Here is a 25,835-nt window from a genome sequence, read left to right on the forward strand (position 1 = left end):
ACAGGTTGTTGTTGCATCAGTCTGTTCTGAGAGACAATGGAGTGTGCCCTCCGGGGGTGTTAGTAGCACTGAAGTGATCTCCTCCGGGCGCAAGCCTGGGGAGTGTGTATATATAGGTCTAGGGCTGCCAAAGGGACAAGACCCGCCCCCCTTGCCTTGCTAGTATGGTCCAAAAGAAAGCAGAGCAATACATTTCACACCAGCTTGGCTGCAGGAGATGGTGGAAGGAGGTGTGCAAGGCGCTATCCAACTGTATTAGGAACATCACTCCAGATTTGTGTAGGGTTTACTCCTTAGCATTTTCTTCTTCCGGAGATGTCCCACAAGGCAACCGGAAGTTTAGGATCAGTTTTCCTTCTCCTAGACGGGCTACCTTCCAAGGCTGATGAGCCCTATCTGCCCCTCACTTCCTTCTACAGCACTTGCAGAAACCACCTCCTTGTCTGTTGGACCTACTATTAGTCTTGTCCACTCAATCCACACAGTCTCAGAGAATCAAGCCAATGTAAAGATGTCCATTCCTTAGCTACTGAACAAGAGGAACAAATAAATTCCAACACTATGGCCCTAACAATGGGTCCATCCACACTTCCCTTTGTCCTGTGATTTCTTTCCTTTGAACTGTGACTACTAGGCATGGGTCCAAGAGGTTTTTCTTATGTTTCGCTGCTTTCCCTGGGGAAACCCACAGTTTACCACTGAATCAGAACGAACATCAATCTGCAGCAAATCCAACTGATGTTTGCTCCAATTCAGCAGTAAACAGCAGATTTTCTTGAGGTAAGCAGCAGGACAAAAGAAAAACCTCTTGCCTAGAAGTCACATACTGAACAGAAAAGTGGATGAGCCCATCTCCTCAGAGGTAAATCCTACTGAGTTCAATGTGGTTCACTCCCAGGCATGTGGGTTTAGGATTGCAGCCTAAGTATGTCTAAATAAGCAATCTGTTTCTTACTTTTGAAAAAGATAAACTCAAACAACAATAAAATCTACTGCAGTGTTATTAACATAAAAAAGAGGCAAATAGCACCCCCCTAAAAAAAAACCCCTCTTTCTCCTACTATAAAGGTAAAATTCAAATTGACCCTTAATAATGTGGCATGCTTGTTTGTTTTTAAACAACAAACTGTGACCTGAGGGCATGAGTACATATGCAGTCCTAAACCTCCCAGGTGAGTTAAGTAATGCCTGAACTTGTTTCACACTGATGTCAGACGTGGGTGAACCAAAAGGGTGGAGTTCACCACTGCTACAACCTCTGGAGAACTCTCTTATGCAGCAGTTTTATTTCAGACTGTTCCATTCCTCTTAATATAAAACAATAATTGATAGCAAGTGAAGAAGGAGTGCAGCCGTGTAGAAATGTCTTGGGCCAAAGGTCAATTTGATTCTTCGGAATAAGGGGGAAACATGCAAATGCATTTTGGGAGCCTCTCAAAAATCCAGCCTTAGCTTTGCTGATGCTTATATTCCTTGCTCAGGATCTGAATTAAAGAATTAAAGCACACACAAGAGACTAAAATTATGGCCCCTGTCCTTCCCACCCGGGAGCCTTCCCATCTTCCCATCTCACTCATCTGGCTGGTGGTGAGAGGAAAGGAGTTCTTTCTTCCTCTCAGTAGCACTGCTTGGAAAGAGAGGGGTCCTGATCTCATTCTCATAATTCTCCTGAAGATCCTTCATTAGTACCACATGTCCCCATTCAGTTCAAAATTAGGCTTGACAAGTGAACTATTTTCATTGGGGCAGGGGGAAACAAGGTTTCCACTGAGCCCAGTTAAGTCAAATCTGATTGATTCCTCATCTGATAGAGCAGGGGTCGGCAAGGTTTACCTCGCCTGGGCCGGTTTACTCCAGTGGAGATCCCTCCATGGGCTGGATTGTGCGCGCGCGGCCGCGATTTCCGGCATCTGTGTTAGTGCAGTGCGCAGGGACTCGTCAAGCAGGCAGCTCGGTTTGGGGGCAGCTCATGGGCCAGTTAAATGACTCCTGTGGGCCGCTTGTAGCCCATGGGACTTAGGTTGCCTACCCCTGTGATAGAGTGTCCTTGCCTCTTCGCACCCACGAGGAAATCCCCTGCAGGGATTTCCCCACTGGGAACCACTGATGTACAACCATGTTCACACACTATATACACCCCTTGCAGTGCTAGCATTAGCCAACATGGTTGATGTTTAAGTCTTTATGCATTGTGTGTGTATCTTTAAGCAACAGGTTGCAATGTAAGCATAACAGGTAAAGTGCCCACCTCTGTAAGCCTACCAAGTGATTTCCATTGTGTTTAATGTGTTTATTGCACACACCAGTCAATACCCATGCACACCAACTGTTTTTCCATCTAGGACATGTTAAAGCAGGTGCCTGTATGGACTAGCAACACTGCAATAAAGAGCTTCTTTCCCAAACAAAACAAAAGCAAGCAGTCTGCAAAAATAGCACGGCCTATCATATAACACAGAATTGGTAAAAACATAGCGGGGAAAGCTGATAGTAGGGAAGAAAATAATATTTAACGAAAAAATAAAAGCCCTCAGAACGCATCGTATATTTGAAGCTCTGGAATTCTTGAACAGTTTTCCTGAGAAGGTGAATGGCAGAATAACTCACTTCGAAGCAGGAGTCAAAGTGGTTAAGTCTTAGGGCAAATAACTTGAAAAATTGAGGCATAAGCTGAAGTCAGAAAATTTAAAGGAATGCAGACTACCCCAAAAACACAGCGGCTTTGTTTGTTTTTTCTGCCACCTTTCCAAGGTTCACGTCTGGAATGAGGATAAACAGTTCTCTCTCCTCTCTTTTTCTTCTTCTTTTTTTAAGTTGCAGCATTCAGACTTTATGAAAATAAAACATCAGACTTGCATTTCACAGATTTTTAAAAAATGCATTTGATCTGACTGTAAATTTTCAGGTACAGCAAGATGAATGGTGTTAGGCTCCAGCATATTAAAGTTATTTCAGCCAGTCAGATATTCAAAAAGGTTGGCTCGAAGCAGTTTCCTTAAGTAACATTTTTCCAAGGGGGGGGAGGGTGTTAAATGATATTTAATGAAATTAAATTGTTCTACCTGCCTTTTATCATATATAAAAACCAAAGGGTTTTTCCCTTTGCTTTAATAACTGGCATGTTAAAAAAAGGTCTGAATATAATGCTTGCAGATTTGCTTTCAGCATTAAAGATACAATATTCATAAGTTACTTTGGGCAAACTACTTGCACCTACAGTTCCCTCCTATTAAGGTAATTCTAAGACAAACCCTGTGTGCAACCAACATTGGAAGGAGTAACTTTGCATACCCTGTAGAAATTTTGCTTTCATTATGAAGAAAAAACTTTAATTGGGAGGGGATGGAGAGGGGGAGAGAGAAAGAGAGAGAGAGAGAGAGAGAGAGAGAGAGAGAGAGAGAGAGAGAGAGGATGCCACTAGAAGGAAAAAGTCATGTGCTTTGCTCCTCAAGTCTTTACATAGTTTGATCAAAGGGACAACTTTCATAAGAAAAGATAGTGTTACATGCCACCCCAATCCCCGAGAGGCGAGAGATTCCAGGGATACCAGGAGCGCTTACTAGGGGCTGTGTTTCCTTCTGGACAATGAGGCACAGTGGAGACTGTGGTGTCTTTATGATATTCAGTTTATTTACACAAATATACAACCTGAGCCTAAGATAGTGGGGCTTCCAGATTTATACTCTTGACGGTCCTGTCCCTCCCACTGCTGCCACATTGGATTCAGACTGTCAGGCCACATTGTGCTGTGACCCCCTTTTCTCCAGCTTGCCAGCTGCTACCCAAAATGAAACTATTTGTCCTCTTGCTTACATCAGCCCACTGCAATTCTGAAACTTCCCCACCCAACTCTGCATTGTATTTTGCCAACTACCCTGAGCCCAGAGCAGGAGTTCTCCCTCTGCATTGGCAGAGAGACTTTTTGTTGATGGCTTCCTTGATGGTCCATTCACCCTGTCTTTTATACTCTTCTTAATGGTCCATCTCTCCAGACGATTATTTCATCAGGAAGCCAGCCTGGCTTATTTTTTAACAGGTCTTATATTTTAAAATTCAATGTCTGGCACCCCAGAATTAGCTGAGAGAGCTCAGGCTGTGTATACCAGTGGCACAGCTCATGCACAGGCTAATTTGCTTAACATATAGGAAACAGTGTCACACTTCATCTCAACGTGGACAGACACAAGAAACTGAACTTTCGGAACCAGTGATCTGGCTCAATATACATATGCCCTCATTTACTCAGGTTTATAAACTTTAAAATGTTCAGGATGGCAAGTGGGAAGTTGATGTTGTCAAAAGCTCTTGCATCAGTCAGCAGTTTTAGTAGTGAGTGAGTGAGTCAGAGCTTTGTTGTGGCTTGAAGGTCAAGTTCACATGGCCAACTGATCAGAAGGGAACTGTCCTTATTTCCTGGCAAGAATTCTAACAACCATTTTTGTAATGAGTTATACTTCTGTGCAATTAACTAACTGATCCAAGGCAACACACAAAGGCAGTAGTGATCATTTACTTGGGACGACATGCATTCTGAAGGGTGTTTTAGGCAGCATTTCCACTTCTAATTATCCCTTTAAAAGTGCACAGTTCTATGCTGGCCTCTTTGCCTTCCCTCCTCCTTTGCATGCCATAGCAAGAGGTATTCTAGCCTTTCGTCCCACGGCAGGTAGGGATGGATGAAGGGACCAGTGAAGGAACCAACAGAGGCTCAATGGCTGTTTCTTCCCTTTGTCACATTTTGAAATTCCTGCTTTGCCAGGGGTTGGACTAGATGATCCTTAGAGTACCTTCCAGCTCAACCATTCTGTAGAGGGACTGAAAGTATAAATAAAAACAAAAACAAAAGCTTCTCCCAAAAATCCATTCCCTGGCCCACAGTTACGTTTCCCCATGTGATTCCAAGTTCTAAAGTTGAACAGGACAGCAAAAGTTCAGAGTCTTGGCCCAACTTCACGTTCAAGTGAATCCCTAACAAAATATGCTGTTTCTCAACACTTGTAAGATGAATTAATATTTCCAGTTGTCAACTTAGCTGAATTATTCTCAGAAGCGGAGAAGCAGATATAATAAATAATTATATCAGCCTCCTTTTTTGCTGGCTTTTTTTTCTTTTTTGGAGGAGACAGAATGGATTGAGGCTGCATTCCTATGCACACTTACTTGGCGCAGCAAACCCATGGAACTTACTTCTGAGTAAGTACTAAGAGGATTGCGGTTTATATTAGGCTTGAGAAACATTCCCAGGGAGATCCATTTGAAATATTCATGGGCACCTTTTCTGTTAATAGATCAGATATTGTCTACTTGTAGCTGTGAGATTTATTATCCTTGGTTTTAAAAATGAAAGCTATAATCATGCTTATATGATCAACCATAACATCTGCATACATCAGAAGGCTGAATGTTGTCACAGTAATGAATGCAACATTTAACCTTAGAAGTTTTCTGCACTACTTTTACTGTTCCATGCTGCTCTAAAGCCATACCCTAAGGGTCTTCTAATTAAAATGTAATTGCATGCTGCATGTAATAAAAAATAAACACTTGTGGAATGTCTTTGACTGTATATAATTTCTGTTGGTTGAACTGTGAGTTATAACCTTTCATATAAGGAACAGCTTAACAGAAAGGCATATTAGTGAAGGACAGAAAGAATTCTACACACTCCTCCACATATTATATATTTAGAAAGATCAGCTCCCAATATGTGGGAACATCCATTTACAACTGACAGTTAAACGGTACAGTATCCTAATGAAAACAGAACCCATATTCAGAGGCTTATAAAAAAATCAATAACTATCCTTTACTTAGTCGTATGGTGGCAGATGGTCTACTACAACTCAGCAATGAAAACACACATGAGATATGTCAGTGTTTTAAAAATGTATTATTGAAAGTCCTATGCCTTTAGTATACAAAGATTTTATGGGCTTTTTTTGACAGATCAAGCATAACAGTGTGTTATTTTAAAGGTTATGGAGCTGGACAAAATTGATATCCCTCTTATGCACAAAAATGAGCTACTTCTGAAGTATGAGCTGCTAGGACACTTATCTTTTCCCAGGTAAAAGGCTGCTCTGGGCATAAAGTGAATGCAAACATAAATGGCATTCACACGCACAGAAATACACACACACACACACACACACACACACACACACAGTGTTACCAAACTCTACTCTAAATACCATTTTTGTTGTTGTTGTTAAGCATGGCCTTTGCTGGCTGCTGATGCTGCCCACTGTAGTATTTTAAGTATATTTTAAACTGACTACTTGATTGCACTTGTTTTTAATTATATTTGTTTGTTTTTGTACTGCATTTCACAACACTACCGTACCTCGCCCTGAAATGCCGGCATAACAGTGTGGCAGGTAAATATCTTAATAAACAAGCAGGTAAGTAAGATGACAATTCAAGCTAAACTCCAAAAGCACCACAGCGTGATAGCACTTAGAATATTCAAAAGACAGCGTTAGAATTCTTAAATGCCACACAATATCTGTGGCTACTGCTGTCACTGCAATGCATTTAAAGAGCATATAAGTAGTATGCAGAGGGAAAAGGCCAGGGTATCTGCATATACCAAGATCAGGTCAATGTCCCTCAATTGCTTTGGGAAGTAGAACCCCCAGCAATCCTCAAAGCTGAATTGAGAGTAGCCACATAATTTCCTTCACTAAATTGCTAACCTAACATTCAACTCCAAAGCATAAACTGGGAAGAAACTCTGAACTGTTAAACCAAGCTTCTGTTTTGTTTGTTTGTTGTTAATTGCACCGAATCCGCTTGTGACTGGAAAAAACCAGAAGCGACTAAGCAAGATGCATGCCCATTCAGATCTTCTTTGAAGGCCAAAAGAAAAAGGAAGATCTTGCCCCAATTTCTTCACATGGAACAGGAGGACTCATCGGGCACAAATTGACAGGCTCTGTCCTGATTCCACTCTGAGTCGCTTAATATTTTTATTCGTTTATTATTACATTTATATCCCACCTTTCCTCCAAGGACCTCAAGGTGACGTACAAGGTTCTTCATCCTCCCATTTTATCCTCACAACAATGTGAGCTAGATTAGTTGAGCGGCTCTGATTGGCTGAAGGTTCCCATGAGAGCTTCATGGCTGAGTGCGGATTTCAGCCTTCCCCCACCCCCACCCCTAGCCCAACCTCTCATCCTTCGTTGACTTGCTTGCACCAAACCATCATTTCCCTTCAATACAGACTCCTGACGCTACAGCTAAATTTTGGTACCCAAAAATGTTTGGGTAGAGAATGCACAGAAGAGGAGAGAAAAGGCAGGATATATTTCTACAATGCAGTAGCTTTCTAATTTTCCTTTACTAAGTGTAATGCATTCAAGGAGGAGGAGATGTAAAAAAAGATTAAGAAATCCAATTTTTAAAGCAGGGAAGGAAAGAGAATGCCTAAATTCTGGTAAAAAAAAGGACTTTGGCACTTCTTACCCACTTGTTTTTATTTAAAAAAAAACAAGCCACATTGGGCAAGAGCAAAGAGAGCCTCAGAGCCAACACACCACACACACACACACACACACACACACTCAATCCCTGAGCTCATTTTCCTGAAATAGAAAACTACATACATTTCTCAAATTTCATATCAAGCCATTGCATAGCCCAAGAACTGCAGGGAAGAGCAGAGTGCCAAAGCTGTTCTTCAGCTTGGGGGAGTAAGTAACAGGAGAAGAAGAAGAAAGAGATGATTCTCTCATATCACTACATTTCTCATTCTCAATCAAAACTTACAAGCAGTGCCCCCTTCCCCGCATCATTTAACAACATTTTTAATAGGCCTGCTTATCAAGAAGTCTTTACTTTGTCAAATTAAGACACAGTGCTTTGGATTAGTGAGACTCCTTAAGTTCAGCATGACTTCATGGTTGGCTCAGAGTTCAATGTCTCAATGGCAGCCAGCCAGCCATACACCCACTACAATTCTGACTCCCTCCCCCATTCCCTCGCCTTTTTAATAACAAACTAGTTCATTTTTTTTCTTTCCTGAAAGCAAAAGTGCATCATACAAACTGAAAGAGTGAACAACCATCACTAAAAACAGAGGCCCGAAGCACCTGTTAAAAGAAACAAATAAAACCACAAAAAATATTTTAAGGTTGGCTAGACCTTATAAAGCAACATCCTGATCAGATGTTTCAAATCTGTTAGAAAATGAGAATGAAGTTTCACTGTGAATTGTACAGCTCTTTATGTTTTGTAATGAGGACAGAAGCAGTTTTCAGAGACAACTCAGGACAAAAGCAGTTCTACTAGGACAACTCATTGCTTGACTTTGATTTAGTAGCTCTTAATTCAACCCATGTAGTTTATAGAAAGCTAATTCCCTCAATTGTTCATTTGATACCATTTTTGTCTATTATTCAATTTTACTACAGTGGTACCTCAGGTTAAGTACTTAATTCGTTCCGGAGGTCCGTTCTTAACCTGAAACTGTTCTTAAGCTTAAGCACCACTTTAGACAATGGGGCCTCCTGCTGCTGCCGCACCGCCGGAGCCAGATTTCTGTTCTTATCCTGAAGCAAAGTTCTTAACCTGAAGCACTATTTCTGGGTTAGCGGAGTGTGTAATCTGAAGCGTATGTAACCTGAAGCGTATGTAACCCGAGGTACCACTGTATTGCATTTTATAACTTAAAATCTGGGTGTTTCCCTCTAGCTACTATTTCAATAATTAATATAATCTGTGACTAAATATTGCTCTGTTGAAGAAACTTCCATCTAAGTATCTCCCAAATCTGGATTGTGGGACAGAAGCTTCTGCCCATTTATTTTTAAAAAAACCTCCTCACTTTGATTTCAGAAGCTCATTGTGGGTTTTGCATTTTTAATACACTCATCCCTAGCTGAATCAGTTACCCATTTAAACAGAGTATTATTATTACTACTAATAGCTTTAACCAGAGCACCATATAAAGTAAAATTTATTGGAGTTTATAGTTGGTGGGTGGAGAAGGGTGGTGAGTCATGCACTTGCTGAATACAAATGCTGAACTTTGAAGAAGATTACTAACACATTCGAGAAAAACAGCTCCCTATTCCCTTCATCTTCCAAATTTTGCTTAACCAAAGTCTAAACAAGTATCACAATGCAAATATATTTTAATCAAATTATTTGGCATATATATGGAGAGAGAGAGAAAGAACTCCAAGATCAGATAGTCACACTTTTTGCAGCTGGGATACTTGGAATTATGAGAACAGCACATTAACTGTTCATTGGTCCAGATTAGCACTATCAGAAAACAGTATATATGTGTCAAATTTATAATTGCTCTTGAGAGTTTCCAAATAGCTGGAGATCAAGACAACTCGCTCCCTTAGTAAAAAAAAAAAGAGAGAGAGAGAGAGAGAGAGAGAGAGAGAGAGAGAGAGAGAGAGCCAGTGCAGCTATGTACATACAGTGGTACCTCAGGTTACATACACTTCAGGTTACATATGCTTCAGGTTACATACGCTTCAGGTTACACACTCCACTAAGCCAGAAATAGTGCTTCAGGTTAAGAACTTTGCTTCAGGATGAGAACAGAAATCGTGCTCTGGCAGCAGCGGGAGGCCCCATTAGCTAAAGTGGTGCTTCAGGTTAAAAACAGTTTCAGATTAAGAACAGACCTCCGGAATGAATTAAGTACTTAACCCGAGGTACCACTGTAGTAGTTAAGGCTCTGGAAACTGAAGATAAATGCCAACTAAATTTCAGTTCCCGGGGAAAGGCAGCCAAAGGTGACCTTAGAACCGGCCCCAGCTTGACTGCCTCCTAGCTTCCCAAGGCTAAATATCCTGACGGATAGATCCCCTTCCTCCCCAAGGCGAACTATCATCAACTGCCATACGAGAAGGATCCTGACATCTTTTTAACATGTTATTATTGTTTATTGTGCTTTTAAAATACCTACTTGAATGCTGCAAGCTGACTTGGTATGTTTATTTTCTGAAATGCAAAACGTAAATAGCTGCAGTCAATAATATCTGAATAACATAACGCCAAGTTTGAAAGGAATAAAAGAAGAGGGGGACTGACCCACCTTTAAGCTAGGTGATGAGGAAAGGGACACAGTTCAGTAACAGCACATAGGCCTTGGATTAATGAAGTTCCCAGGCTTAGTCTCTCGCATTTCCAGGTACAACTGGAAAAGACTCCCTCCCACCTCAAAGCCTGGAGAACCCGGGCCAGTTGAGGGCAGTTCACACATCATAGTAGGCCGCTTAATCATTTGTCTCCTCCCTGCCAGGAAAGAAGCCACTATCCCTGGGCTTAGCAAAATGTCCCAAGAAGGGATTGTGGTTTCTTTTGCTTCCAACGAATCATGCTAAGCAAGCCAAGAATAAATCCTGGGTAGAGATTGTGGGTTCCTGGGAGTGTAACAAATCCCTGGTTTGGATGTGGTGTGCTTCCTCCCTACTCAAAGTTGCCAAGATCAGTGCATTCATTGCAAACCATTACCAATGGTTTGCTGTGATGTGCAAAAAAAGGTCAATCAATCTGATTTGGTATTAGGCAGCACCCTAAGCTTGGCTAAATCTGCTTTTTAGTATTATACCTTTTCTGCCCTTAGGTCTCCCTCCTTACTTTCCCCCTTGTGTGCCCTGCTTTGGTGAAGACATTATGGTTTCTTAAGCTAGGCTTTCCCATGAAATCCAACTGGGAAACTATGAATTAAGGACTCATGCTAAACAAGGATATAAAGCCATTTGGCCTGGCCTGCACCTGCCCACTACCATATCTAATAGGACATGAGAGAAAGGAGCTGGCATGTTCAACCTCCTGGAGTGCCACAATGGCTGGACACAAGGCACACAAGTATGCTTGGCTCCTTTGTCATCCTGTCTACCTTCATGGCTTGGTAACCAAACATGGGGCACCCTAGTGGCATGTGGCCCCCAGAAAGTTGAACTGAAGAGAAAGTACTCTGAAGAGGACAAAGAGTTTTCTAGAGCTCAAAAGCTTGTACACTATTTTGCAGCATTTCAACTGGCCTGATAAAGATCTGTCCTGATAGGGATTTTTTGAATTCTTCATTTATTAGAATCACACAGACTTAACTGCACTGCTCGACTTCACAGGTTATTCCAAAAGGACTAGTTTAAGGTGAAAATTCTGGCCTCAGACTAACTTGAACATTCAACAACCAAAAATTGCCATTGTATCTGTCAGACTGTTGGTGATCTACAGAACTATTATAGCATTATAGTATGCATTACACATTCAGTATTACTACACTTATTCAAATCGCTCAATTCACACATATATCGATCTGATTCATTAGGAAGATGTGAAGACTCCATTTATGGGATCGGAGGCCTGCTGTAATGCTGAACATCATCTTAACGCAGAGCATTTCTGAAACAAAGAGTCCCCAACAGGTAGATGCAATGAACAGACCGCAGAAGCTGCTGTATTTTATGTTTAGAGCAATAAACCACATCTGAAAGACACACAACTATTTCTCCATCACTGTAAAGGGAGTTTTAAGGATGTTTCCCTGCAACCGCACCAAGTTATGCTAGTTTTTTAATCCGTCTTTCTTCTTCACCAAAGCAGAAACAACACTTAAAATCCCCTTGAGTATTAGAAGTGGGAGGGCTGTGTAAACACTGCGTAAATTCTTGCAGTTTAATCCAATTGCTTATTTCCCAGCAGATTTAAAAGATTAAGTCGGTCAGTCAGCAGCATCAGTGACTGCATTCCCTGAGAAGAAGACCAGGGGGAGAGAATAGATGCAGCTTCTCAGTTGTATACGCGTAATGTTATCTCCCAAAAGTGGGCATGACAACTTCTGCTTACAACTCCTGCTTTATTCTCCCTCCTTGCCCTCTCTGTAACACTCACACATAGAGGCTACAACAAACAGCATCAAAACGCAGATGCTCTGTGGTTTAAGAAATCAGTCTTCACCCGTTTTGAGTCTCCTTCTCTCATTAGCAAGTATCCTGCTGGGGACAGGATAAGATTAAATTACAGTACATGCAACTAGTGCCCAGGTCTGGATGTTCCAGACAGGGAGGGTAGAAGTTGTTCAAAGAGGAAAGTGCCCCCCCCCCGGGGTGGGGAGCATTTCAAAGTTGGACTCTCTTTTGCACACAGAGATACTGCCAGTTTTGACTGTGGAAGGTGGTCTCCAGAGGGATGTGAAACTTAAACCTACTGCTACTATTAGATCTTATGCTCCGCCAAGATTAAAGATTTTTCAATATGCCCATCTCAAGTTACCCTTCAGATTGCCACCCAGAATTGATAATATGATTTAGTTTATGACTCTGTTTTAATAATGGCTAGGAAACAATAACAGGCAGAGTTTGTGCATGACTTCACTTAACGATAAACTCATGTGTGTAAGTATTACTTGTGCTAGGTTTTATTCCCCCTATTTGTGGAATGTGCAAAAAGGAAAGCTTCTACTTTCTGAAAGGGGAAAATCAACATCCACAAATCAACACAAGAGAAAACAGTTTCAAATATGTGTGTTCAATTCTGCTGGTGGCAGAAGTACAAGTTGCCCAACAGAGTCACAAGCCATTTATGGTACATTAGGCAATGCAAGAAAAACAATCCGAAACACTGAACTCTAAGCACACTGAATCAATTGGGTTGTGTTTTTTTATAATAATAAAAAAATCAATAACACCTACTTCTCAATAAATGTGTTTAGGACTGAATCGCCGGTGTACAAAACCTCTAACAGCAGCAAAAGATTTAAAACAAACAAAGCAATAACCACTTAATACTAAGCACAATGGACAATGATTTCCAAAACAGAGGTTTGTTATTTTGTATGTTTTCCAGTATTGTGAGGGGCTAGGAATGCTTGAGGGAGCTCTCTGGCTAGGTCTATTTATCAGTTTCCATCATGGATGGCCTTAGAACAAAAGCATTATTATTTTAATGGAATATGCATTTTCATTTCCATTCTATTTTTAAATGCTTTGACTGTTTTCTAGTGCTAGTATGTGCTTGGTTTTTTAAACACAGCTGTTCTAAGTATGGAACCTCAATAAGAAAGAGAGGACAACACAGAACCTTTACTGTGGAGGTTTAGCCTAGGTCTAAGGATCTAAGGAACTCATATTATGAGTTTCTCTTTCACTGTCAACAGTCACTAAGGACTGCAAACTGAACAGAGGCTATGTGTGTGACTTCTTGACCCAACAAGGTTTATGGTAGTTGACTGTGCTTTCTCCTCCCTTCTACCATAACTAGCAGCCAACGAATTCTATCACAGAATCAAAGAATTGTAGAGTCAGTCCAATCCCCAGCAATCTCAACTAAATCGTACGTAACAGATGGCCATTCAACCTTTGCTTAAAAACCTCCAGAGAAGGAGAATCCACCACCTTCCATGGGAATTCATCCCACTGTCAAACAGCTCTTACCATCTGCTGGGTTTTATAAGACTTGGCAAGTTCTCTGTCACATTGTGAATCTTTGCCCCTGAGGACAGCACCCCTTCCAGGACATCCCGTCTCTGTCCCTATCAGTAGTATAATTGCTATAATCTTGGTCCAATACCCACTAGAACAGGCATAGGCAAACTCCAGCCCTCCAGATGTTTGGGACTACAGTTCCCATCATCCCTAGCTAGCAGGACCAGTGGTCAGGGAAGATGGGAATTGTAGTCCCAAACATCTGGAGGGCCGGAGTTTGCCTATGCCTGCACTAGAATGCTGAAAACAAAGTTTAAAACTAGGTACCCTTTCCATAAAAGACGGCACTGCATACTTGAGGCAAGTTTTCAGTGCCGCAAAATTTAAGTCTTCCTCGTTTAATTCTTCCATGACAAAAGAAAGCATATACCCTTGTCTCTGCCTCAGGGCACACACTATTAGCACTCAAATCTTAGAACTAGAAATCCAAATTCTCTTACCTTTAAAATGGTCAGGGATTTTGTAGCTCAGCCCAGGCTATATGAAACGTAAAGTGTAATGTGGCTAGCATCAAGTCTCACCTTCTATGATTCCCTCAACCACTTAGATCTCCAACATTTTTGTAGGTGAATTGAATGCAAAACACCATGCAATGCAGAGCTAAGTAGCATTTGGGCAACAGCTTTCATAGATGCATACCCATTTCTCCTTTGCAGTTTGATAGAAAGCTATTTGAGAAACTGGTAATCTAGATAATTCCAGTTCTGGAAGGGTTGCTGTAGAATGCACTCTCACACACTTAAATGGAAACAAACCAACAAACCAGTTTCTTGATAAATTCTGCCTTGGGGAGGCTTGATAGAGTATACATTTTAGGACACAACAGCATTTTGACCATATTATGCATGTACTAGTACCTGGAAAGAAAAGAATTGTTTTTACTTATATCCAGTGCTGGGAGGTTTCAGAAAGCAGATATTCTACTCCATCTGAAGTCAGTCTTTGGATTCCGAGGGCTCGCTCTCTCGCCTTTTTTGCACCTAAACTGGAATGTTAAGATGCTTTTTCTCTATGGAAATTATAAAGCCCTGGCAGTACTTTCAAAGAACAAAACTGGCATTGGCTTGGCTCAGGTTCCAGAAATGGAGTGCGAGACCAATAGTAATGACAACATACTAAGAATTAAAAGTGCTTACAAGAACCATTTTGTTCAGGAATGCACCATAGCAACAGAAGATAGGTTCAAGATGTTCCCAAGTAGCCTAAATCATATGCAGATGTACATACATTACATATAGTCAAAATGAATTAAGGCGAAAAACTAACACAAGAAAAGATATGGTAAAAAAAACCACCAAGCATGCAGTAGTATTTCACATACCTTGCAGTGGCACCTGTTGCTTTCCACGATAAGAAATCCGGAAGATCAAAGAAGTACCCTGCTTTTTCCCAGCACGACTCTCGCAAATTCTAGCAATTTTTTTTTAAGGGACAAATATAAAAATGAACTTTTAGTCTATTGTAACTTCATAACAAATGTAAATTATAAACAAATATCCAAGACAAGAATAAGACCTCACCCATCCCTACACAAAGTAATCAACATGTGCTTGAGACACACATATACTGAAAGAATTTGGGCAGCTCATATCTGGCCCTTGTTCATGTCTTCTTTTCCAACATGTAGTGCTAACAAGAATCAACAATTGCCTTCCCCAATGATGTTTCCACAAATCCTATTTGCAACCACCACAGGATAAATATAAAGCCTGTACAGTACTACTGTTTGCCTTTATTCCTTGTATACGTACGAGTGTGTGTGTGTGTGTGTGTGTGTGTGTGTATCATTCCCATGCACTCTGTGATAACCACCACAGGAATGGCACTCAGAACAGCCATACTTGCCCAAAGATATGGACTTAAGAGGTGCCTAGGGGCTTTCAAGTTGCCTTTACTCATCCTGATATCACAGGAGAAAACTTGGTTTGGTTGAGGTTTCATTTGGGAGCTTTTATGCAGAAGGAAAAGTCCCAGCGGACAACCAACCACGGCATTATCATCAACTGAAGTGAAACACCTAGTCATCTACTGGATAAGGAGGATGGCCGAGGGAAGATAAGAGAATAAGACAATCAAGAATATAAAAAGGATTGGAAAACTTCTGTAGAGTATTTTAAAAATCAGTATAAACAGGTGAGCCAATTGGCAGGACTTGAATAAATTCAGCATCATAAGAGGAAGTAAGAGAAAATTATTAAGAAGAGTAGAATTTGGCAACTTAGAATATGTGGAAAAGAAGGAAAAGGAAGGACACTGGAGAAGGAGAGGATGGGAAGTCCTTAGGTGTCTTGTGTTGTGTCCCTGTTTGGTTGTGGTTTTGTTTTCCTTTTTTCCTTTTAACTTTTACTTATTCTTTTGGAACTGTATGTAAAAAGCACAAACAAAAATTATTATTTTAAAAAAGAGGATGCCCGAGGGTCCCCGTCCTCCCCTTTTTTCGAAAGCGGTAGTGTTTTCACTATGAAAGTGCAATGCCACAGTTCTTTGAATTTAGCTGTACACACGGTAATACTTGACCTTTGATATTTCCACCCTATGTATTTTTATTGTCTCTAAAATGTAAGCTTTTCCTCTTAAAAAAGCCATTCTGTTTTATTTTGCAAAAATCACCATGCATTCCCAGTGTAACAGAAGCCATAATGTAGTAATAGTATGAATTATTGAATTCATATCAATAAGCAACAAAACAATAAAAACATCTTTAAAACAATTCCAATACAGGTGCATTCCCATATGTAACTATACGTCTTTCAGGAGTAGAAATGGCACAAATGTAACTATACGTCTTTCAGGAGCAGAAATGGCAGTAAGGGAAGTCTACTTGGACAGAGATGAGACACAATTCTAGGTAAGAGCTTTTGAACATTTTTAGGCAGCTTATCCTAGTTTCCTCTAATGCAGTGTTTCCCAACCTTGGATCTCCAGCTGTTTTCAGACTACAATTCCCATCATCCTTGACCACTGGTCTTGCTAGCTAGGGATGAAGGGAGTTGTAGTCCAAAACTAGCTAGAGACACAAGGTTGGGAAACACTGCTCTAATGAAGGCCAAGTAGCCCAGAGCAGCCATATCACTCAAGACTGTGCCTAACGACAGCAAGTGGGGCAGGACTGAGGAGCAATTCTCTTGTGATTTAGGGTCAAAAGGAACAGACTTTTGGTGAATATTAATCATGTAACCCTAAACAAACCCAGCTATTCAGTAGAGAGAAAAATAAGAAGTCACGGGATATTAATTTCACTACTGTGCATCTCCAAAAGCCACAAAAATATGACCCTTAAAGAGCATCTAAATGATTCATTGTTGTCATGAAAGTGATTTGTCATCACTGACTAGCGCAGACAAAGTACATCAGGCTCTGCAATATGCTTCCACACTAGGACAATGGTCTCCATGCATTCAGTGCTAATTATAATTCACTCTTCCATTTGGGCTACACCCACACAGTTAACAAGTATACCAAAATCCCGTGGGAAGGCCTCTTTTTTTTTAAAAAAAAGGGGGGGTTTAATGCTCCGATTCATATCATGCCACTCACCCTTCAGAGCCGCAGGCAAAGAAATTTTGTTTAGCTACCCTGCCTCCCACCCCCAGGATGCAACTCTTTGTCCTCGGTCGCTTTGCCAGATTCCACCCACTTCACTGCTCTTGCTAAAGCAGTGGTCAACCCTAATGCCGTTAAACAGCTGGAAATACTACCACAGCAGAGCACCATAAAATACTCTCTGCTCCGCTGTTTAATAGCCAATCCCTCTCCCCAGGAAACTATGTGAATTGTAGCTCTGTGAGGGGAGTAGGGGTCTCCTAACAATTCTCAGGTCCCTTAACAGACTACAATTGCTAGAAGTACTGGGACATATCAGGTATTCTGAAAACTACCCATCAGGAACCTTTGCAGCCTCCATCTTAGGGTAAGGTTTTATTGCTTAAATGGAGGCCACATGACTAATTTAAAAGTTGGATCATGGGTCAAAAGGAAACCCACACATGGGTAAGCCTGGCTCTCAACACATGTGCATATGAATAGCAATGATGAATCGCAGAAGAACAGTTATCACTAAAACCAATGGGTGAACCAGTTTAATTCTGTCCCTTCACGTACACCTGCCATGCTGGTTGCAGCATGGTGCAGCCATATTGATTTGCACACTTTATATTCATGTGCATACAGCTCACTTAGAGAAAAAAAGTGATGGATGGGACTAAGATCCTGGTTACCAGAAGCCCTAAACAGGGAGGGGGAACCTGTGACCTCCCAGATGTTGTTGAACTACAACTCCATCAGCCCCAGCCAGCACGGCCACTGGTGAGGAGCAATGGGAGCTGTAGGCCAGCAACATCTGGGAGGCCACAAATTCCCCCATCTCTGATCTCAAGGCACTGGTGATGCAAGAGCAAGAGCCTGCCCGCTGCAGAAATAGAACAGAAGAAAAGGCTGCACTCTTTCCTCAGGAGAGCATAGGAATTAGGCGAAGTTTTGTATCTGTATCCCTTTCTCAGTACAGTGGTACCTTGGGTTAAGAACTTAATTCGTTCTGGAGGTCTGTTCTTAACCTGAAACTGTTCTTAACCTGAGGTACCACTTTAGCTAATGGGGCCTCCCGCTGACGCCGCACTGTCGCCATGCGATTTCTGTTCTCATCCTGAAGCAAAGGTCTTAACGCAAGGTAATATTTCTGGGTTAGTGGAGTCTGTAACCTGAAGCATCTGTAACCTGAAGCGTCTGTAACCTGAGGTACCACTGTATTAATGGCTTCTTGGAAAAGCACTTGGCAGCAAATCTACCAGCTCAGGATATCTCTTGGCAGTTTCTGGGTGTACTTCCACAGACCAGATCTCTTCCTCACCATGCTATGGGAATGAGCTTGGAAGAACACCTGCAGCCAAAGAGACCTTAGGGAAGTTTTCAACTGATTGCAATGAGATGTGTAAAAGACCTGAGGTTCCACATCCATAACAAGTCAGTTCAAGCCCACGGCCATTTCCAGTCTCCGACTGTTTCCTCAACAGCATTGGCGGGGGACGGGGACGGGACTTCATGGACTATATGATACACGAGTTATTTTAGAACTGCCATTGTTCATTCAGACCTTGGCCTGACAGCATTTTCAACTTTTAATCTAGCCAGCACATGGAGGCATGAATGAGAAATCCATTTACCAGATGTCAGGCATATTTGAGGGTCATCACCAAGGGTGGATGGAAAAGGCGCAGTTGTTCTATATTGCAGAATGTTTACTTGCAAATGTTTGGATTCAGTGCTCTCTCTTTTTAGTGATTTGTGTACTCAAGATACTATTGTCTGGAAATATTCTTCTGGACATTTTCTTAACTGTTTTTGTCTTGCTTTAAAAACATGTGAGACACCAATTGATTACTTAAAGCTCTTTTTGAACTGAACAGATGATTAGTATTTTCTTCGATTTCTGGCCTTTCCCTTTCCCTTTGTTTCTTACTTTCTTGATTCAGCTTTCTGCAGTTAGGGAAGATTTAATGTACTTAGGCCATGCCTGCAACATGCTTATCTTTCCTTTTATAACCTCCAAGAAAAAGAGTAATAACCAAATCAATCGCCAGGTTCCTACCTCTCCTAAACATTTTATACCAAAGGTATCTTCTAGGCATCTGAAATATTTTTCTAGCCCCTCTAATCTTAAAGGAAGTAGGCCTTGTTTATTTCAATGCATCTGATATTTGCTGTGTTTGCTTAAAACAGTGGGCAACTGGCAAGTATAAGAATATCACGGGCAAGGAACTGATCTTGATTTTCCCTTTCTTCCACTTCCACATTAGTGAAAACTCATTCCACTGGAAGCCAAGAGGGGGGAAGTTATTGAGATTTCAGCACCCATCTATAATACCTGGCGATTGTTTCATGTTGAGACTATTTCCGATGCCTCAGAGGATGGGGACAAGGAGAACCACTCGTTCCTCCCTCCTCATTCTCTCAGCTATCCAAAGAATGTTTTTGATAGAAGGAATTTCTAGCATCTATGTTTTGCTAGTCATTGTGGGTCAAAGGTGACAAGAGGGAATAAAAGAAGCATGAAAAAAACCTGCTTGTAAATGAAGAAGTGAACATCATAAATATGCCAGACTCCTTCAAACAAGGAAGGGAGAGAAAGAGAACTGGAGTGATTACAAAGTAGTTGCCATTTGGTTATTAATTGCCAAGATATTATGCTCTGGCCTTCTGCCCTGTGAAATAAAGCATGTGCAAGGGAATATCCCATTCCTCTCCTCTAATAAATGAAGTGTGAATGAAGCATGCTAGATCAATGGGGGAACTAATCTAATTCCCAAAACACACGCCACAACTCAAGAACACCTCTCCGCAAACTAACCCCTGCCCACAATGCATCTCTGGGTGTAAGTGTTGAAGCACAACAGGTAGAGCATGAGACTCAATCTCAGGTCGTGAGTTTGAGCCCCACATTGGGCAAAAGATTCCTGCATTCAGGGGGTTGGACTAGATGGTCCTCAGGGTCCCTTCCAATTCTATGATTCTATCTTTTGGATATAACTGCTGGACAGAAGGAAAGCAGAACAGATGCCTTTTGCCACAATATGGCTCTCCAACTGGGATATAAAAACACAGTAATGAGTAACGAGCAGTGATTAATTTTTTTAAAACACAGCAAGCTTTTCATAGATGATATGGCAGGCAGGAAAAGGGTACTGAAGGCACATCATATGGGACAACACCCAACATTATCTTCGTGGCACAGAAGTCTCTGGAGTGCCGTTTCATGGTGGAAGGAGATAACCATCAGAAGTCCTGGGTCAACGGAGAACCATTCATAAAGCGATTCCTTCCCATGAGAGCATTATCCCAGAGTCTGAAGAAGTGGGTGGTGGGTGAGTGAAAGAACTACATAAAGGAAAGGGCTGCAACTCAGCAGCAGAGCACCTGTTGTGCATGCAGGAGGTAGCCGCTTCAATGCCTGGCATCTCCAGGTAGGGCTAGATAAGGCTCCAATTTGAAACCTTGGAGAGTCACTGCCAGTCGTCGTAGACAATACTAAGATGAATAGCCCAATAGCCTGACTCATCATGGCACCTTCCTTTCTACAAGTCAAGACCTATGGTGTTTTACGTGCTTTCTTCTTTGGAGTAGGAGGACAATCTGCAGGGGAGAATCTATGAAAGGAGTTGGGCTGTGAGGTGGTGATTGACCCAGTGGGGTGCAAGGTGGCGATTCCCCAGTGGACTTCATGACCAAGTGGTGATTTGAATCCATGCCTCCCCAGTCATGGTCCAACATTCTAAGCCACAGAAGTTACAGAAAAATGTAGCCAGTGCATTTTACGAACATATTCTGCAAGTATAAGCTAAAACATGGCACTGTATCAAGAATCCTAAGAATCACAAGGGCCATTTCAAATACAGTGGTGCCTCGCAAGACGAAAAGAATCCGTTCTGTGATTCTCTTCGTCTAGCGGTTTTTTCGTCTTGCGAAGCAAGCCCATTGAAGGATTAGCGGATTAGCGCTATTAGCGCTATTAGCGGCTTTTAGCGGCTTATCTGCTGATCGGATCAGCTGATAAGCGGCTTAGGGAAAGGGAAAAAAACCAGCAGGAACTCGCAAGACATTGTTGTCTTGCGAAGCAAGCCCATAGGAAATTCGTTTTGCGAAGCACCTCCAAAACGGAAAACTCTTTCGTCTAGCGAGTTTTCCGTCTTGCGAGGCATTCATCTTGCGGGGCACCACTGTACCTGACACAGCAAACAATTCTAACTAGGCTACAGCATATATACTATAAACTGCACACATACCAAAAACAGATTGTAGCTTCACAACACATAACACACACACAAAAGAATAGTATGTATCGGTCTACATAGTTAAGACTTTTCTGCTACACAGAAGTAATAATCAGATGCATAGAAAGTCACCACATTTGAAGCATTTCCCAGTCTGTTCGAAAAGTTGTTGTATGTCTCCATTCTATATATCACTGCTATCTCTGTCCTTTACCATTTACCCATATATTAGTCAAACGTTACACACATTAAACTCATACCAGACTGAAATTATATTTTGAATATGAAATTTGGTATCAAGTACGCCATCGAAAATCCATTACTTGCTTTGCTAAATGAAAGACTGGCATGTTTGGGTTTTTTGTTTTACTTCTCTGTTGCACCAGGAGTCTAAACGCTTCGTTTAAAGGACAGATCTGGTTACAAGCCAGATTTAATTGCTCACAAATGGGGAGCAGCCATTGTTTCTTTATCCAAGAATTCTGGGTGTATAACTTGATATCTCTGTAGCACCTATAGGGGATCTGTGCAGTCTGCAATCTCCATCTTGGAACTGAGCCTACGAGCTGACCACACGGATACAAACATCAGCCTAAGTTTTTATATATATTTTTTCATCCTTGCCTTCCTCACTCCTATAGTATCTTGTCTGATTAAAGCATTCTAGAGAACTCAAATGGTTGTCACACTTTTGTAACATTCTGATTGGTCCCAATAAAGGTATTGCTGATTGATAAAAACAGCCCCGTCCAAAAAAACACAAAAAACCTGATTGCAAAATCATTCACACTGGTGAGTTCAGCTGGGTTTCCATATTTGTCTGGAGACAGGCAATGTGAAGGGCAGGAAGAATGAAGAAAGATGCTGCGTCATGCAAAAGTGTGCAAATAAAATTAAAGGAAAGTATTAGAGGAGAGGTCTAATCTGGAACGGTAGGAAGCATGTGTGCAGATTTGGAAAACCAGAGAATAAACCTTATGGTGATCCAATATAATATAAAATTCATCACAAAAACAAAAGGCATCATACGATGCACCCATCCTGTTCCCTAGAGTGAAAGGAGTCATCTTAATCCTCTCCATATCTGAGTCATAGATGGAAGAAGTGGAAAACTACAGTTAGGTCATCATATCACATTCTCCTTGATCTGGTTTCTCACTGCCAAGAAATGTAAGGTGTGAGAGCTAAGATGTATTTGAAACATAACTTGTTATCACCCAACTGCTCAAGAGACGGAGGTTCAAAGATTTTCCACTTACTGAACTGGCCTGGTGCATGCATAAGCTGCCCCCAACTACAGACCACACCCTAGAAATGAGATTTTTAAAAAATCACAGCTTCTCTGCCTATACGAGTTATAGGTCACACTCAGGTTTTATAAAAGACAGGTTTTGGGGGATGGGGAGTGGGGGTGCAGCCTATGTTCAGAACAAAATGGTACATTATTTCTCCTGAATACAGGAGGGAGGCATTTCTCAATGTTATTATGTATCCCTAACTCATAGGCATTTTATTCTACAGCTAGAATGGCCCATTTCACGGCATGGCACACTGAATACAATACTACCAACTTTTCGTAACAAGCATGCTATTACGACCGAGGGCAATCAAAATGGTCAAAGGCCTGGAAACGATGCCTTATGAGGAACGGCTAAGGGAGCTGGGCATGTTTAGCCTGGAGAAGAGGAGGTTAAGGGATGATATGATAGCCATGTTCAAATATATAAAAGGATGTCACATAGAGGAGGGAGAAAGGTTGTTTTCTGCTGCTCCGGAGAAGCGGACACGGAGCAATGGAGCCAAACTACAAGAAAGAAGATTCCACCTAAACATTAGGAAGAACTTCCTGACAGTAAGAGCTGTTCGACAGTGGAATTTGCTGCCAAGGAGTGTGGTGGAGTCTCCTTCTTTGGAGGTCTTTAAGCAGAGGCTTGACAACCATATGTCAGGAGTACTCTGATGGTGTTTCCTGCTTGGCAGGGGGTTGGACTCGATGGCCCTTGTGGTCTCTTCCAACTCTATGATTCTATGATTCTATGTGCCTGGACACAAAACAGTTACAGAATTATGGTGCTGGAGGAGACTCTTGAGAGTCCCATGGACTTCAAGAAGATCAAACCTATCGATTCTTAAGGAAATCAGCCCTGAGTGCTCACTGGAAGGACAGATCCTGAAGCTGAGGCTCCAATACTTTGGCCACCTCATGAGAAGAGAAGACTCCCTGGAAAACACCCTGATGTTGGGAACGATTGAGGGCACAAGTAGAAGGGGACGACAGAGGATGAGATGGTTGGACAGTGCCTGGCGTGCTCTGGTCCATGGATCACGAAGAGTCAGACACGACTAAACGACTAAACAACAACAAAATGCACTCAGAATGCACACTTATTTTTCTCACAATTAAGTGGTTGGAATAAGCTTTTGGCATGAGGCGGGGGGCAGGCTTGGGATCCCTCAGGCTCCAGAGCTATAGAGCTGATGTCAGAGGGTGGCACTTCATCACAACACAGCATCACTAATGTAAACCAATGGAAACCCTACAATCTGAAGGCTTCTCCCTGTAGATTTTGAAGCACAGAAGCTCTTCTTAAAACTACCTTGTCCTAGGCCAAGAACTGACTCAGCAGACAATGCCAACGCTCCCTTTCCCCCTGCGATGGTGCTGTACAGCAACCACAAGAAAACTGATACAACCCTACATGGCTTTTCTAGTAACAAAGGATGAGGTAAGCAGATTTTCCTCAGCAACTCAGGGTGGAAAGATGCTGAGCAAGCCCTGGCAGAGTGTTTGTGCTGCCAACAGCAGGCACTGAGGTGAGGTGGACACTTCAACTCAAGTGCCAGATATGAGTCTTCAATTTTAATACAGGACAGCTGCAGAAAACCACTGCAGAGTGGAAAAGGGCAGTCATATAAATCTACTCTCAATCATAAGAAGTAACTGGGATGGTGAAAGGAAACAAGCATGCTTTAAGATGGCTAAACAAAATATTGCAAACATCTAGACATACAGGTGTCTATCGGACCTCTGCTGAGAGGCTTCTCACTGGACAGAAAGCAGCTTTCAAGACTCCTTGTGCAGCTTGAAGAGTGGTAACTGGTTTGTGGCACCAGTTTCCATGGACTAGATTCCACTTCAACGGATAGATGAACTGCGTGCCTCACTTGGCAGATGTGTTTTTAAAGTGTTATTAGGCATATACACAGGTGTGGGGGCTGGGAGGGTCTGTAAATGATAGAAGAAAAAGATCAGAAAATGAAAAGGGGGCGGCAATAGTTTTGTCACATTTCAAATGTCACAAGACAAAAAGGACGTACTCACAGAAGCAAATGGGAATATCATTTAATGCTTTGCAGCGGGAAGAGGGGATTAGACACTGGAGAGTAAAAAAAAGAAGAAACAAAAATCCACAAGGGAAGGCAGAAAAAAAGAGAGAAACACTCTACTTGCCCAGTTCTTAAGAGAAATGTTTTTAATTCTTAAAGGAAATGTTTTCAATAGTGAGCTGGGTGACATTTTATCCCCTTGAAAACTGGAGGCTTAGAGAGGAAATCACAGCCAGACACCATGCAGACAGACACTGTGTAAACTTCTTTGCACAGGCCTGCCAAACACATCTTGCTCTTAATATATGGTTCGTCCAAAAGTGCTCTCCTCTCACAAAGAAGGAAGAGAAATGGACTTCAGAAGATTTATTTTTTATGCTCTCTGAAAGGTGACCTGAGTAGGTCATTTCCCAAGAATTCTCTCTCTGATTCCCATTTGCTCAAAAAGTACTTTACAAACCCTTTACTTCAAGTAGGCTTAAGTGTTTATTTGATGTGCTTGTTTTGCTTCCTCTTACCTTCAGCATTGTCACTTTCAACATTGTGCTATGTAATACATTATTACAATGAGATGCTACATTCTGGTGGGTTGTTTTGAAACAAAGCTACAACTTAATTTCTTCACACAGAAATATGCTTATTTGTGTAACAAAAACATACTTTAATTTCATCCACAGGAAGACACCAAAGCCTAATGGAATATATTTCTGGTACATTAGTTCTTGGAAAGAAAAAAAAAGCAGAACAAGACTCTACAACTGGATATTCAATAATTTTTCAATTCACATTTGCATTTGACATGATCAAAACCATATCAAGTAAGTTTGGAGCCACTGTTTTTAGGAGATAGACCAAATATTTTGTGGCAGCCCATTGACATGGTTCAGCAGGAACCCCAAACCATGGTTTGGCATCGGATGCAAAACAAGGATCACAAACAGAAGATAAAATTAAATTCCCAGCTCATAAATGGATTTATTATGTATCCCTGGACAACATCTCCCTGTCCCCTTTTCAGTTTCCCATCATTCTTTTAATTCCATTATTATAAATGACCAAACAAGTTGATCAGCTCAGCTCTGAAGCATCAAAACATAACATATCCTTTAATTTTAGAATTGTTACTGTAGAACAGGCATAGGCAAACTCGGCCCTCCAGATGTTTTGGGACAACAACTCCCATTATCCCTAGCTAACGGGATCAGTGGTCAGGGATGATGGGAGTTGTAGTCCCAAAACATCTGGAGGGCCGTGTTTGCCTATGCCTGCTGTAGAATAATTAGGATCC

The 25,835-nt window shown here is 41.6% G+C and overlaps 1 protein-coding gene across 1 annotated transcript in view; it reads right to left on the reverse strand.

Moving 5' to 3' along the window:
• Window positions 1-25,835, reverse strand: part of FGGY (FGGY carbohydrate kinase domain containing) — a 152,501-nt gene that overhangs the window by 109,027 nt on the left and 17,639 nt on the right. The window contains exon 5 of the mRNA XM_082228764.1: window positions 14,779-14,867. Coding sequence (XP_082084890.1) covers window positions 14,779-14,867 — 89 coding nt within the window. The remainder of the gene's footprint in view (window positions 1-14,778; window positions 14,868-25,835) is intronic.

The sequence above is a fragment of the Podarcis vaucheri genome, assembly GCF_965113315.1.
Source record: "Podarcis vaucheri genome assembly, chromosome: 6".
NCBI lineage: Eukaryota > Metazoa > Chordata > Lepidosauria > Squamata > Lacertidae > Podarcis > Podarcis vaucheri.